This window comes from Camelus ferus, chromosome 13 (genome assembly GCF_009834535.1).
Source record: "Camelus ferus isolate YT-003-E chromosome 13, BCGSAC_Cfer_1.0, whole genome shotgun sequence".
NCBI classification, from domain to species: domain Eukaryota; kingdom Metazoa; phylum Chordata; class Mammalia; order Artiodactyla; family Camelidae; genus Camelus; species Camelus ferus.
Window position 1 is genome coordinate 12,363,412 of NC_045708.1, and position 13,701 is coordinate 12,377,112.

Consider the following 13,701-nt stretch of genomic DNA (forward strand, 5'->3'; position numbering starts at 1 on the left):
TTGGCTGAAAACCCTCTCCACTTCCCCCAGTGCCGACCATGGAACTCACCAGCCCCAGGAACAGGCACCCTCAGTTGGCTAAGGGATGAGTTCTCTAAAGACCCATTAAAATAGCCCTTTGATTCTCAGAGGCCACTTGCCCACAGAGAAAATAATAGTAAGGGCTAACATTTACTGAATACCTACTATATACCGTGGACTGTTGCTTTTTTTCTTATTAACCCAATTGGTAACCCAACCACCCAGTTGGTAATCCTCATGGTCACTCAATGAAGCCGGCATTTTTAGTATCCCATATCACAGATGAGGCAATTAAGCCCCAGGGAGGTTAAGTAAGTTGCCCGAGGTAAGTGAGGGAGGATTCAAAAGTCCTGGTGTGGTGTCTTGTCCTTAGCCGCCACTCACCATTGTCATGGCGCCTGCTCCCTGAGCACCATTTACTCATCATTCTGTAAACATTCCACAAGCACCCTGTACAGCCAGGTCCTGTGCCAGGTGCTGGGACCTTCTCCACCCAGAGCCTGCCTGGACCCCTCTCTCAGCCCTCCCACCTCGGCAGCCCGACCCATTCTCTGGACCCTCCATCCTTCCCAGAGTTCCTTCCTGCTTTTGAACCTCCCTGTCCCCAGGGTACAGTCTGCTTCCAAGTTGAGCGACAGAGCAGCCTCAGTCCTTCAGTGGGATGATTGGCCCATGAAGATCACCCCCAGCCTCTCTTGCCCAAGCTTCAGCTTCCCATGGGATGGCTTCCTGCCCCACCCCCACCAAAAATGAGAAAGATGAGACCAGACAAGAACGTCTGAGTGCGGGAAAGGGGAGAAAAGCAATAGGGCATGGTATACATGCCAGGGAGGCGTGCCCCGACCCTTTTGGTCCTGACCTTTAAAGCCCTGATCAGATGATTGGATTCTGTGCTCCCTCGTGTCCACTTCTGTTCTCCACCCTGGTTGATCTAAAATATAAATCCAGTCACAACATCCAAAACCCTCCAATGGTAGACAAATAGATTAATGGAACAAAAGAGAGTCCAGAAATAGACCCACATATAGAGAATCAAATGATTTTGGACAAAGGTCCCTAGGCTACTCAATGGGGAAAGAGAACTCTTCTTAACATATGGCCCTGGAACTACTGGATAGGCTTAAGGAAAAAGTGAACTTGACCCCCTACCTTGCACACACACAAGAATTCATCTGAGATGAATCACAGACCTAAATATTAAACCTAGTGTCATAAAACTTCCAGAGCAAAACACAAGAATACATCTTTGCCACATTGAGGTAGGCAAAGATTTCTTAAAGAGGTCACAAAAAGCACTAAATGCAAAATTGAAAATTGGTGACTTAATCAACATTCAAATCTTCTGCTCTGAAAATACTTTGAAGAAAATGAAATGGGGTGAAATGAAAAAGCACACTACAGACAGAGAAAATTCTCTCAATACAGATATATGATGAAGGAGTTGAATCCAGAATATATAAAGAGCTATGACAGATCAATAATGACAAGGCAACTCAAATTTTTAAAAGAGAGGATATACAAATGGCCAATTAGTGTATAAAAATGTGTATAGCATCATTAGGGAACTGAAGACTAAAACCTCAGCAGGATAGCATTTCATAACCACTAGAATACCTAAAATGGAAAAGACTGCCAACAGCAAGTGTTGGCAAGGATGTGGAACAATCAGAACCCTTGTGCAGTGCTGGGAGTACAAAATAGTACTACTGCTTTTGAAAACTGGCAGCTTCTTACAAAGATAAAAATACCCCTCCCTACTCTATGACCCAACAATTTCACTCCTAAGTACTTACCCAAGAGAAATGAAAACATATGTCCACAAAGACTTGAACATGAATGTTCAGTGTTGCTTTATCCATAACAACAGCAACAACAAAAACTGTAAAAAACCCAAACATCCATAATTAGGAAACTGGATGAACAAATTTGTGGTATATTTATATAATGAATTACTTCTCATCAGTATAGGTGAATGAACTACTAATACACCAACAACATGGTCGAAGCTCAGAAACATCGTGCTGAGTGAAAGTAGCCAGCTGAGTACACACTGCATTCAATTTATATTAACTCCTAGAACACAAAACAAACCTCTGGGGATAGAAATCAGAACAGTGTTTACCTATGGAGAGTGGCAATTGACTGGAAGGAGGCATCAGGGTGCCTTCGAAAGGAAGGGAATATTCTAAAATTTGATGGAGACACTGGTTATGCAGGTGTTCACTTTTATTAAGATTTGTCAAACTGTATTCTTAAGAACAGTGCATTTCCCTTATGTGAGTTTTGTCACGATTCAAAAATATGTGAAAGTCAGAACAAAACCAAACAACCCACTAGACTGCCATCACGTTTAAAATTAAATCTCCGTGGTGCTCATCCATCATGCTCTGCTCCATCTACTCCAGCCACGGGGTTCGGCTTACTCCTCCTTGAATACACCCAGCTCAGGCCCACCTCTGTGACTTTGCACTGTCCTTCCTTTCTGCCTAGCATAATCTTATCCCAGATAGTCTCAAGCCCTCCTTCACTCAAGTCTCTGCTCAAATCTCCTACTCAGAGAGTCCTATCTCAGCTTCTTCCTCCTGGACCCATTAGCTCCTTACCTTGCTTTGAATTCTGACATTGCATGTAGCTCCACTTACAAGTATATTAAATATTTTCCTATTGCCTGGATCCTCCTCTAGAATTTAAGTCACATGTGGGCACGGTCTTGATCTGCCTTGTTCACATGATACAGGGCTCAGAGCAATCCCTAACTATAAATTAACAAACACTTCTTTAATAGTCAACCAATTAATACTTTTCTGAGCTGATGTGAAGATTAAACAACACAGTGCATACAAAGAGCTTAGCATAGTGCCAGAGTAAGTACTCAGTAAATATAAACTACTGTTGTTATTCATTATTGTATCCCCAGCATAATGACTGACACAGATTAGGTGCACAGTAAAGAACTAGATGGTTAGAGCAGATGAATGAATGAATGGGTGGGTGGGTGGATGGGATAGTAGGCTTATGGGTAGGTGGATGAATGATGGATGGATAAATGGATGGATGGATGGATACACGGGCAGATGGATGGAGGGAAGCATGGATGGGTGGAAGGGTGGATGGATGCATGGATGGATGGATGGATGGATGGATGGATGGATGGATGGATGGACGGACGGATGGATGGATGGACGGACGGATGGATGGATGGATTGGTAAATGGGTGGATGGATGGATGGGTGGGTGAATGAATGGACTGATAGATGGATAAGTGAGTGGATGAGTGAGTGGATGAGTGGGTAGGCAGGTGAGTGGTTGTCTCAGCGAACACCCAGAATTCCTGACGTGGGGTGCCTAAAGGAGCTTTTCCAGGATATTTCACAGGGCTGTTCTTGCAGAAATGCTCAGGAGATGACAGAGAGCAGTTACATAATCGGGATCTTTCATGTTGCCCTGAGCAGATGGACACCACGTTTCACACTTTCATCTTATATCTCTCCCCCATTGTCATTTTCAGAGCAACTCCTCAAATAGTAGGATAACAACCTATTCTCCCCATTTACGGGTGAGAAAACTGAGACCCAACAAGTCACACAACCGAAGAGTAGAAGACTATCCCTCAGTCCTGAGTCTCCTGACTCCCATTCTCTCCATATGTCCAGGGGTTGAGAGGAGTGATGTCCCAGGGGCTGAGAATCTTCCTTCAGATACTTTCAGTGATGTGCTTTGGAAACAAGAAAGGGAGCCAGGGCTTGACTTCCAAGAGCTGCTAATGGGTGTAGTTGTGATGGTGGAAGTGTGAGGGTGATGGCAGCTCAGGGCAGCAGGGGAGAGATCTGGCTGCCCAAGTGGAAGAAGTCATCTAACGCTCCCATCCTCCACTCCCGGTTCCAAACTTCCCTCTGAAGACCTACGTGCCATCAGGTCCTGCTCCTGCCACTTCTCTGCTGTGTGGCCTTAGGCAAGCCACTGCCCTCCTGAGGGCCAATCTAATGCCTGCAAAGTGGGTTTCATGGCAACCTGCCTTGTAAGCACCAGGGTGGGTGTGACAGTCCTAGAACGAGGTCTAGTGCATGTTAGGCATCTGATAAATGTTGGTTCCCTCCTTTCGGGCCCAGATTGGCCTGAAGGGAGTAGATGGGGACTTTAGGAACCAGGGCAGGGAGAGGGTATAGCTCAGTGGTAGAGTGTGTGCTTAGCGTGCACAAGGTTCTAGGTTCAATCCCCAGTATCTCCATTATAATAAATGAGTAAATAAATAAACCTAATTACCTCCCCCAAACAAAAACAAACAAACAAACAAAACAGAAACCAGAGCAGTGAGGAATCTGACCTAGGAGGGAAAGTTGTCTGCCCTTGTCCTCCCGTTCATGCCTCTGCCAGACAGGGATGCCCTTCCTCGCCCCCTGCTGGCTGCCGTGGGACGGTGCCATCCCAGCAGGACGAAAAGAGCAGACAAAATAACCCAGCACCAGATCTTCCTATGAAGCGCTTCCCACCTGCAAAGGGGCCTTCACAGCACTTGAGAGTTAATTAAAAAGGCGAGAAAGTTACTTGACTCCCCTAAACCTTCATCTCCTTACGGGGACAATCTTAAGAGGTTGGAAGTTGAAATGAGATCACACATAAGGCACTTAACATAGTGCCTGGCACTCAGTGCACAAGGAACAAATGTCATCTCCTGGTGTTCCTAACAAGTGAGGAGGGTGGGCGAGGGCTGCCATGGCTGTTCCCACTTTGCACGTGGGGAGAGCCAGGTGCGATGACTGGTTCAGGGGCACACAGATTAGACTAGACTAGAGCTCGCGCTCCTCCTCCCGGGCCAGCGCTCATTCTTCACGTGGGAGGAAGCAGCGGCGGACGCCTCCTTCCCCTCCCCCTCCCCACTCCCGCCCCCGCCGCCATGCCCTCCCCTCCTGCCGGCTGGGCTCTTCCCACGGATGCTTCCCTCTGCCGCACGTGGCGCTTCAGATGTCTCGCTCGTGGTTTAATGAATAGTCCTTTGGTTTCATTCTCAGAGGATGAAGTTGGCCGTGCCCGGGGGATCCCCCACATCTGCCAGCTGCTGCAGTTTCTGCTCTGAGAGTTCTGAGTGGGAAAGAGAGGCCCGGGGAGAAGTCGGGGCAGGTGGGAGGATCCCAGGTCAGCCCCAGGGCCTGGGACCAAGCTTTTCTCCTGAAGCCACCCCTGCACGATGTTTACAGAGAGTGAACATGGCACTCCCATCAAAACCCCATCATTTCCTTCTTCCCCAGCCCGGGAAGCTCTACAGGGTCTGGCCCAACCCCTACCCCCTTTACCCCTGACCTTCCAACTCAGCGCCATGCGCTGGCTGTTCCCTCTGCCTGGAACTCGCCTCGTGAGCCTCATCTCGGCTGAAACGCCAGCTCCTTGGAAGAGACACTCAGACGCCGTCTCACCCCTGGTCTGATTCTCTGCATGTGCTTTATCTCTCTGATAGACTCTTCTCCGTGTGCTTGTTTGTCTGGAAAAGCTAGAAATGTCTCCCTAACTAGGGTGTAAGCTCATGTTTGCAGGCATGTGTCTCCATCACCACCATGTCCCCAGCCCTGTCCCAAAGGCTGTCACATGGTTGGCTCAATAATTACTTGTTGAATGAATGAATGAATGAATGAACTAGCAAAAAGAACCCCCACCCAAAAGTCAGCTACAGGAGAAACCGGCTCTGTGGGTGACCTTGGATAAGCCTCTTCGTTACCCCTGGACCTCGGTTTCCCAATCTGAAACCCGAGAGGATGACTGAGTGGTCCCAGCAGGGATCCTTCATCCCTGATATCCTCTCGTTCACAGGAGGGCATCGCCCTTGGGCATCTTGTCTCCCAAGCTCAGAGACGTTAAAGGGCTTAAAAGAAGTGGTACAAGGAGGTGAGGAAGAGAGGCAGGGAGGCACAGGCGAGGCCCAAGGAAGGAGATGGTTCACCCACCTGTGGCCACCCTCCACCCACCTTCAACCCAGAGATTCCAGAAAACCCCACTGGGCAGATTAACCTGGTAGAAGGAACACCAGAGCAGGAGTGATGAGATCAGAAATTTGGTCCAAGTTCTTCTTCACTGTGTGACCTTTGGCAAGTTACTTCCCCTCTCTGGGCCACAATTAACTCAGCTGTACAGTGGGGATTGGTAGAACCCCACCCCGTAGGAGTTTAGTGCGGGTGGGATTTGGGTGCTTTGAGCTGTAGCAGCTGCTGGAGCAGACTTTTTCCCATTAGCAGCTGGGTTGTTACCTGGACAGCACCTCCTCTGGGTGTCCCTGACTCCACCGTCCCCTGGGCTTCTCTGATCTGACCCCTTGTCACACCAGCTCATGCCTGTCTTTTGTTCCCGCTGAGAGTGAACCCCACAAGGGCAGGGACTGTGTGCTGTGCACCGATAGACGTCCAGGTCCCAGGCAGGGCTTGGGAAATGTGTGTGAGTGAATGCCGGCATGAGTGAATAAAAGAGGGTCCTGGAAATGGACTGGAACTTTCTCTTCCATTTCCCCATTTCTGTGTCTGGGATTTTTTTTTTTCACCCATTTTTATTTCTATATGAAAGTCATGACTGTACCTTTTTCTGAAAATTATCTTTTAGCAAACTGAAGGACTTCAGGGCTGTGAATAGAGGCCGGCTCACACTCCTGGGGTCTTCACACCCTCCCTGGGTCCAGAACACAGTCTCTCAGCACTGAGGGCTTCCTAAGGTCTCCTCTGCCCGCCTTCAGCTCCCCTCCCTGTTCTCCACTTGCTGGTTCCAGGCGCCACCCTGGCTTTCCTACTAATGGGATTTGTAGCCAGCTGTGCGGGCCTAGGCTGGGGTTCGCTTACCCCCAGCTCCCGTGTAAATGCACACCTCTCTGACCTGGCCTTCCTCTCCCTACAGTTGCCCCCAAAGGACCCAAAATCATGATGACACCCAGCAGAGCCCGGGTCGGGGACACAGTGAGGATTCTGGTCCATGGATTTCAGGTCAGCCTGTCTCTGAGCATCTGCGAGGGTGGTAGCAGGTGGTCAGGGGACCAGTGGGGCATCAGCATCCCTGGCTACCTGCTCTGAGGTCCTCGCCTTGACCTCCAGCAGAGCCAGCCGGCCTCAGTCTCCTAATTCGTGTAATGGCAGAATCCACTTCCACGGGGAATGGCACGAGGTCCACACGTGGCTTTACTGACCTACCTAGAACTCAGAGCAGACACAGCATGTGGATCTGACGTTCCTTCCAGCCCTAGCATCCTTTCCATCCTGGGGTTCCGGGCAGCCACACCTGACCCATTATGAAAAATGTGTTGCCCGATCGTTTCTGGCCCCTTCCTGCTCTGGCGGAACGGTTCCTCCCATGACCCGATTCTCCCCTGCTCCGGCCTGCAGAACGAAGTCTTCCCGGAGCCCATGTTCACATGGACGCGAGTGGGGAGCCGCCTCCTGGACGGCAGCGCTGAGTTTGATGGGAAGGAGCTGGTCCTGGAGCGGGTTCCCGCTGAACTCAACGGCTCCATGTACCGCTGCATGGCCCAGAACCCGCTGGGCTCCACCGACACGCACACCCGGCTCATCGTGTTCGGTACGCTGCGCCCGGCTGGGGATTGGGAGGACTCTCCGGGAGCAGGCCCCGGCTGGAGCTGCCTCAAGGAGAAGGGGGCAGCAAGGGCCCGAGTCCCCCAGATTTGCCCTGAGAGGGTGTCCCACAGGGATTAAAATTATAACGGCTTTGGAGCTAGAGAGCCCTGGATTCAAATCCTAGATCCACCGGTTAGCGCTTGGGGCAAACTGCTTAACCTCCCTCAGTTTCTCCATCTGTGGAGTGGGGCTGATACTGTCCAGCCCACAGAGGTTGTGTGGCTGCCCTGGGAGGGTGCACATGTTGTCACCACAGGCGCTGGGTGAGGGGGCTCCTTGGCCGATTCCACGTGCTCTAGTTCTCTTTCTGTTCTTCCCAACAGAAAACCCAAATATTCCAAGAGGAACGGAGGACTCCAATGGTAAGCCTCCACTCAGGAGCTTCTAGCTTCAAAGTTTGAGTCCTCCGAATGGCCCCTTGGCACACCCCTGCCCCTCCCTCACACTTCAGGCTGGTGATTGTCCTTTAGCTGGGGAACGTCTGCGTCACAGGTCAGGAGTGGACACAGAAGCAGTTTAGGGGGGACTCAGCACCCCAAGGCAGCTGGCAAGGATTTCTAGACTCTCAGAGAGCTCAGCTGCCATGGCCCCGAGAGGGTGTGTCCAGCATCGACCGTGGGGTTGTGTTCCGGGGCCCTTGACTACTTCATAGGATGCTGGGGCCCTTTATCCTGCCCTCCGTGGGCTGCCCCTGACCTGAGCACCACCCCATGCGGCACAGACACTACTCCCAGGCCTGCCAGTCCTCCCTCCCACGCTAAGCCAGTCTCACCATTCACAGTGGAGGACCCCGACCCTGAGTCCCTGTTGGAGGGTCTGGATGGCCCCCAGGGAGCCTGACCTCCCAGCCGGCCTGGGACATGGAAGGGATCAAGCACAGTTAGGTGGGACAGATGGCAGAGCTGGGATTTGAACCCAGCGCTTCCTAACACTGCAGCCCGGACTCTTCCCCGGGGCCTCCGAGGTTCTGCCCCCAGGCGCCACGCCCCTCCGTGCCGGTCAGAAAGCAGGGCGGATGGGTCACAAGCCCTGACACTGCTTCCCATGCAGGTTCCACGTCTGGCCCTGCTGGCGTCTGGCTCACCTTGGTGCTCACCCTGACAGTGGTCCTGGAGCTGACGTGAAGGCCCGGCCCCACTCCCCCAACTCCATCCGGCACTGACATCTCTGCCATCGGTTTTCATTTCTTTTCTAAACTATTTCCAGTCTTGTTCTTAGTCTCTTTCTGTCCGTGTCTTGGCTTCTTCGGTCAGTTTAATTAAAACAGAACAATTTTCCCCACCTTGGTCTGGGGCTTTGTATCCTTCCTGTGTTCTATGGCAGCAACTGGAACCCCCAGGCATGCAGTCTTGGGACAGGCCCTGAAGGGAGTCATGAGGAACATGCAGGGCATCCTCTTCCCTGGATGAGGGATGGAAGTGCAGCTCCTTGTCTCACCCAAATCCAGGGGTAGGCCTCTACTCAGGAAATCCATGTTTCCTTAGGGCCAAACATAACAGTCAGCTCTTGCCACAATAATGCTGCATAACAAGCCAACTCAAATCTCAGTGGCATGCAACAACAAGCATTTATAATTATGTTCATGGTCAAGATGAAGGGGTTTAGCTGACCTAGTCTGGGCTCAATTGGGCAGCTCTGCTTCAGGCTGACTGGGCTGGACTCTGGGCTGTGGATTGGGCTCTGGTCTCTTCCTGGGAGTTTGTTCTGGAGCCCAGGCTAAAGGAGCAGTGGCTACCTGACATTCAATCCTCTTACAATGGATAATCAAAGCTCCAGGAAAAAATCCAAACCATGCAGGCACCGTTAAGGCACCTCCCTATCTGGTCCATAAACACTCCTTTAGCCAAAGCAAGTCACATGGCCAAGGCCAACATCAGTCAAGGTCACATGTAATGAATCACTATGCCGTACACCAAAAAGGAACACGACACTATAAGTCGACTATACTTCAGTTTAGACTTTTTTTTTTTTTGAGTAAAGGTAGATATATTCAGAGAGATACACTGAAATGCAAGAGAAAGGCCACGAGATGTCGGGGTTGGGTGCTCAGATTAAAAGTAGGTACACATTCCATAGACAGAATGTGGGCCGTCTCTGAAGAGGAGGAGAGAGAGCACAGCTGACTATATATACTTCAATTTAAAACAAAAGCCACATGTAAGTCAGTGGTAGAGGTTCCAGAAACTTTCTATTTAACTACTAGAAGATTCTCCATGCCACTCAGCTATTGGAGGGAAGGACTGAGAGTCCCTGGAGAGGGGTGGGGTTGGCCTCTCTGAGCTGTGGCCAAGACTCGAGAGTCACCAAGGAGATCCAATGGAAGAGCATGTTAATCTTGATAGGACAGGCTATGCTGCAGTAACACATTAACCCCAGAGTTTTACTGGATTAACACAATAAAACTGACTTGGGGCTCATGAAAAGCCCAAGGTGGGTTGGGTGATCCTCTTCTATCTTATAGCTAGACCAGCCAGAACATGCGGCCTCTAGAATCTCCAAGGCAGGGGAAGAGAGGGCTGGAGGATCACTACGGTGGATAGAATAATGCCTCCCCCAAAAGATGTCCACATCCTAATCTCCAGAACCTGTGAATATATTACCTTTCACAGCGAAAGGGATTTTTGTCGATGTAATTAATTTAAGGATCTTGAGCCAGGAAGATGATCCTGGATTATCCCAATGTAATCACAAGGGTCCTATAAGAGGGAGGCAAGAAGGCAGTAGAAGGAGATGTGATGATAGAAGCAAGAGGTTGGAGGGATGCAAGGAAGGGCCATGAGCCAAGGAAAGCAGGCAGCCTCTAGAAGCTGAAAAAGGCAAGAAAACCGATCCTCCCCTAGAACCTCCAGAAGGAACCAGCCCTGCCAACACCTTTAGCTCTGTAAGATGCATTTCAGACTTCTGATTTCCAGGACTCTAAGAGAATAGGTCTGCCTTGTTTTAAGTGATGAAGTTGGTGGTAATTTGCTATAGCGGCAATAGGAAACTCATACAATCACACAGGATGTTTTTAAGGTCAGGGCAAGAAATGGCATAGATCACCTCTGCCACATCCCATTGACCAGAAGTAGTTACATGGCTCCAACCTGGGGCAAGAATTCGGGCCATGTTTACAATCTACAACAGCCCCACATTCTGAATTTGATTTTCTAGAATCTTGGTTCCTATCTCATTTAAACTGGGATGCCCAAATGACTCCTCACAGCAATTTCTCTTTCAAAAATATAACAAATAAATGATCCATTCATACAATACGTATTTGTGTACCTGCATCTTACAAGTAGCAACAGTAAAGATGATTTTCCAGTGTTGAAAGGCCTCTCACGTTCTTCCTTATAAACATCCAGGCCAGGTCAGCAGCAACAACCACGGAGTGCCGTCAACTTACCCCCTTCTCCCCAGAGCCCTGCTCGGTCTCACATGAACCACCTGCCCCTTCTGCTGCCTGCCAGCAATCCTACCTAAGCCAAGGTGGCACAATGCTTTTGCCTATTTTCTGGAAAGAATGAAAAAAGATTTGTTCCCTCTTTTTGCCTTAATAGCAGGAAGCCTAGGTAGGCATGAAATTGGCATTGCTCTGCCCTATTAACAGTGCAGTCGTGGGGCTCCACTGACCCCTGCAGTGCATTAAAATGTCACCAGCAAATGGACGAGGAGCGAGGTCTGGGGTCATCATCTTCTCCTCAGCCTTGGGGTAACATGCCTCTGGGCCCCGATAGCACCCCCGAGAGGAGTCACACTGTTCCTCTGCCTCAACCCACCTCCATGACTGGAGACATCCACCCCTCCTGCTTCCACCCTGGCCAGGCTCTTGGCCAAGCTGGAGCCAGTCTCGGGACCTGCCCACCCTGTAGGCAACAGTGATACCAGTAGTCATCTCCACCTGGGGTCACAGCCACCTGGTCTGAGAGGAGATGTGGAACCATGAACCAAGGTTCTGACACGAGGCTCTGGGTGCCCCACCAAGACAGGGACTCAGGGACCCAGAGTTTTCAGAATTGCCTTCCTGACCCCAGAAAGGCTGTAAGCTTCATAAGATGCCCATGCATACACAGAGTAAAGAAAATAAAAATCCCAAACAAGGGTCCCTGGGCTCTGCCCCAGGCCTTGGGTGACCCCCAAAGTGAGATGAGGAGCTGTATATTTCTGGGGTGGAGACAGGGATGGAAAGGCCAGTGTTGGGTTGACTCCCTCAGGAGCCCTGACTGCTGATGAATGTGAAAGGGAGAGGGCAGTGGTCCTAAGTGATGAGAAGCTGGGTCAGAGGAAGAGAGGGAGAGGGGAGTCTGGAAAGAGGAACGAGAGGCACTAAGGATAGAGCTTGCTTGGAGAGGTGATAGAGAGGGGGAACGGGGGTGGCCAGCTGAAGGGGGCTATTTGGGACACTGAGGGTCAGGCTCCCCCTGGATCAGACATCCTGGAGAGACAGAAGTGTCCTTGGAGGAATTTAGAGATGGGAGATGGAGGGAACAGAGAAGGGGGATCCCTGGGGGAGGCATTCTAGAAGAAAACTCTCCAGTCCAATTGCGTGCCAGTGAAACAGAAAGATACCAAGATCTGGACTGAATTAGGCTAAGAGAAATGTTGACGAAGCGGGGAATGGATAGAAATGAGACGAGAGAGAGAAGAGACAGACAGAGAGAGAGTGACAGAGAGAAACAGAAACATACAGAGACAGAGAAAAACAGAGAACAGAGGCTGAGATGGAGCCAGAGAAACTAACCCTGCAGCCCAACGGGGAGGCAGAGCCAGAGCCGCAGAGCAGCCCAGGGCTGGGGAGTTTTCCAAAAGGCGCTTAAGCTGTTATGTCAGCTATTACGCCCTTGGTCTCCTCCAGGGAAGACAGCCCTGAGTGATGGGTGAAAGGAAACAGATGTGCAAAACACATGCATTTTTTCCCAAATGGACCCAATCGTCAGCGACAGGCCTGTCAGCACACACAGCGGAGCCCTGGTGGCCAGCTGCACCTGACCGTGGTGGAGGCTGACTCACCTCGCCTCCCCTCTGCTCTTCCCCCTCCGCCCTCTCCCCCTGCCCCGGGCTGCTGCAAGCCCCTTCCCAGGCTCCCATTCCCTCCCAACTCTTCCCCCCTGGATCCTGGAGACCCTGGGGCCACAGACAAAAAGCGTTTAGGAGGAGCCCTTTCCTCAGCTGGCCCCCCTACTCCCACCTTCTCAAACTCAACCTTCTCCAGAGACCACAGGGACAGTCCTTCGCCAGCCACAGCCAGAGTTTTGAAAGGCTTTGGGGTTGAAAGTCTTTAACGGCTCAAATTGCAGCTTTACCACATTCCCACTATGGAATCTTGGGCACGTGGCTTCATCCATCTAAACTCAGTTTTTCCGACTATAAAATGGGCATAATCATACTACTTACAAGATGTGTGAACAGAGTAAATAGCAGCATTTCCATATACAAGAATCTGCATAAATATCAACATTCCTATATTTAGGGATTTACCTCACACCACATCTTTTCTACGTGCTAAGGACCATGCTAAGCATTTTGAATGTATCATCCTGTTTGATAGGAAGCACAGAATCAGGCTCAGAAAGGTTATTTAACTTGCTGAAGGTCACACAGCATATATGCCTGCAGCTGAGATCTGTACCCCAGCTTGATGCAGCAGGTAATTTTGCCTCCATAGGTGAGAAGCCCAGCACAGAGTTAGGTGCAGACCAGAAACTCTGAGTTCAGTTCCTTTTCCTCCCTTCTCCCTGGAAGCTCCACCAATGATCTCCAGCTGATCAGTCCAAGAGTCAGGACCATATGATGGTTAAGGAGGTGAGTTCTAGGGTCAAACTCTTCTGAGTTCAATTTCTGGCTTAGCTGTTAACTAGCTGTGTGACCTCCGGCCATTTACATAACCTCTCTGTGCTTGGGAGGCCTATCTGTCTCTAGAATAAGGATAATAACCATACTTATCTCTTAGGCCTGAAAAAGAGAGTGCATATAAAATACTTTGGGGGAAAAAAAAAAAAAAGCCTGGCGTATAGTATGTGCTCAATAAATATTACCTGTCATCACTCACTTGGCACAAGAGGCTAACATTAATCTCCATCCTTTATTACAAGATAAA

General features: G+C 50.1%; 1 protein-coding gene across 2 annotated transcripts in view; it reads left to right on the top strand.

The window, feature by feature from the left end:
• IGSF21 (immunoglobin superfamily member 21) overlaps nt 1-8,903 on the top strand; it is a 234,752-nt gene extending 225,849 nt beyond the window's left edge. For both annotated transcript variants that reach the window (XM_032495300.1, XM_032495301.1), the window contains exons 7-10: nt 6,892-6,977; nt 7,374-7,566; nt 7,946-7,984; nt 8,673-8,903. In XM_032495300.1, the coding sequence (XP_032351191.1) occupies nt 6,892-6,977; nt 7,374-7,566; nt 7,946-7,984; nt 8,673-8,746 (392 nt within the window). In that variant the 3' untranslated portion in view covers nt 8,747-8,903. The remainder of the gene's footprint in view (nt 1-6,891; nt 6,978-7,373; nt 7,567-7,945; nt 7,985-8,672) is intronic.
• The last annotated feature ends 4,798 nt before the right edge of the window (nt 8,904-13,701 follow it).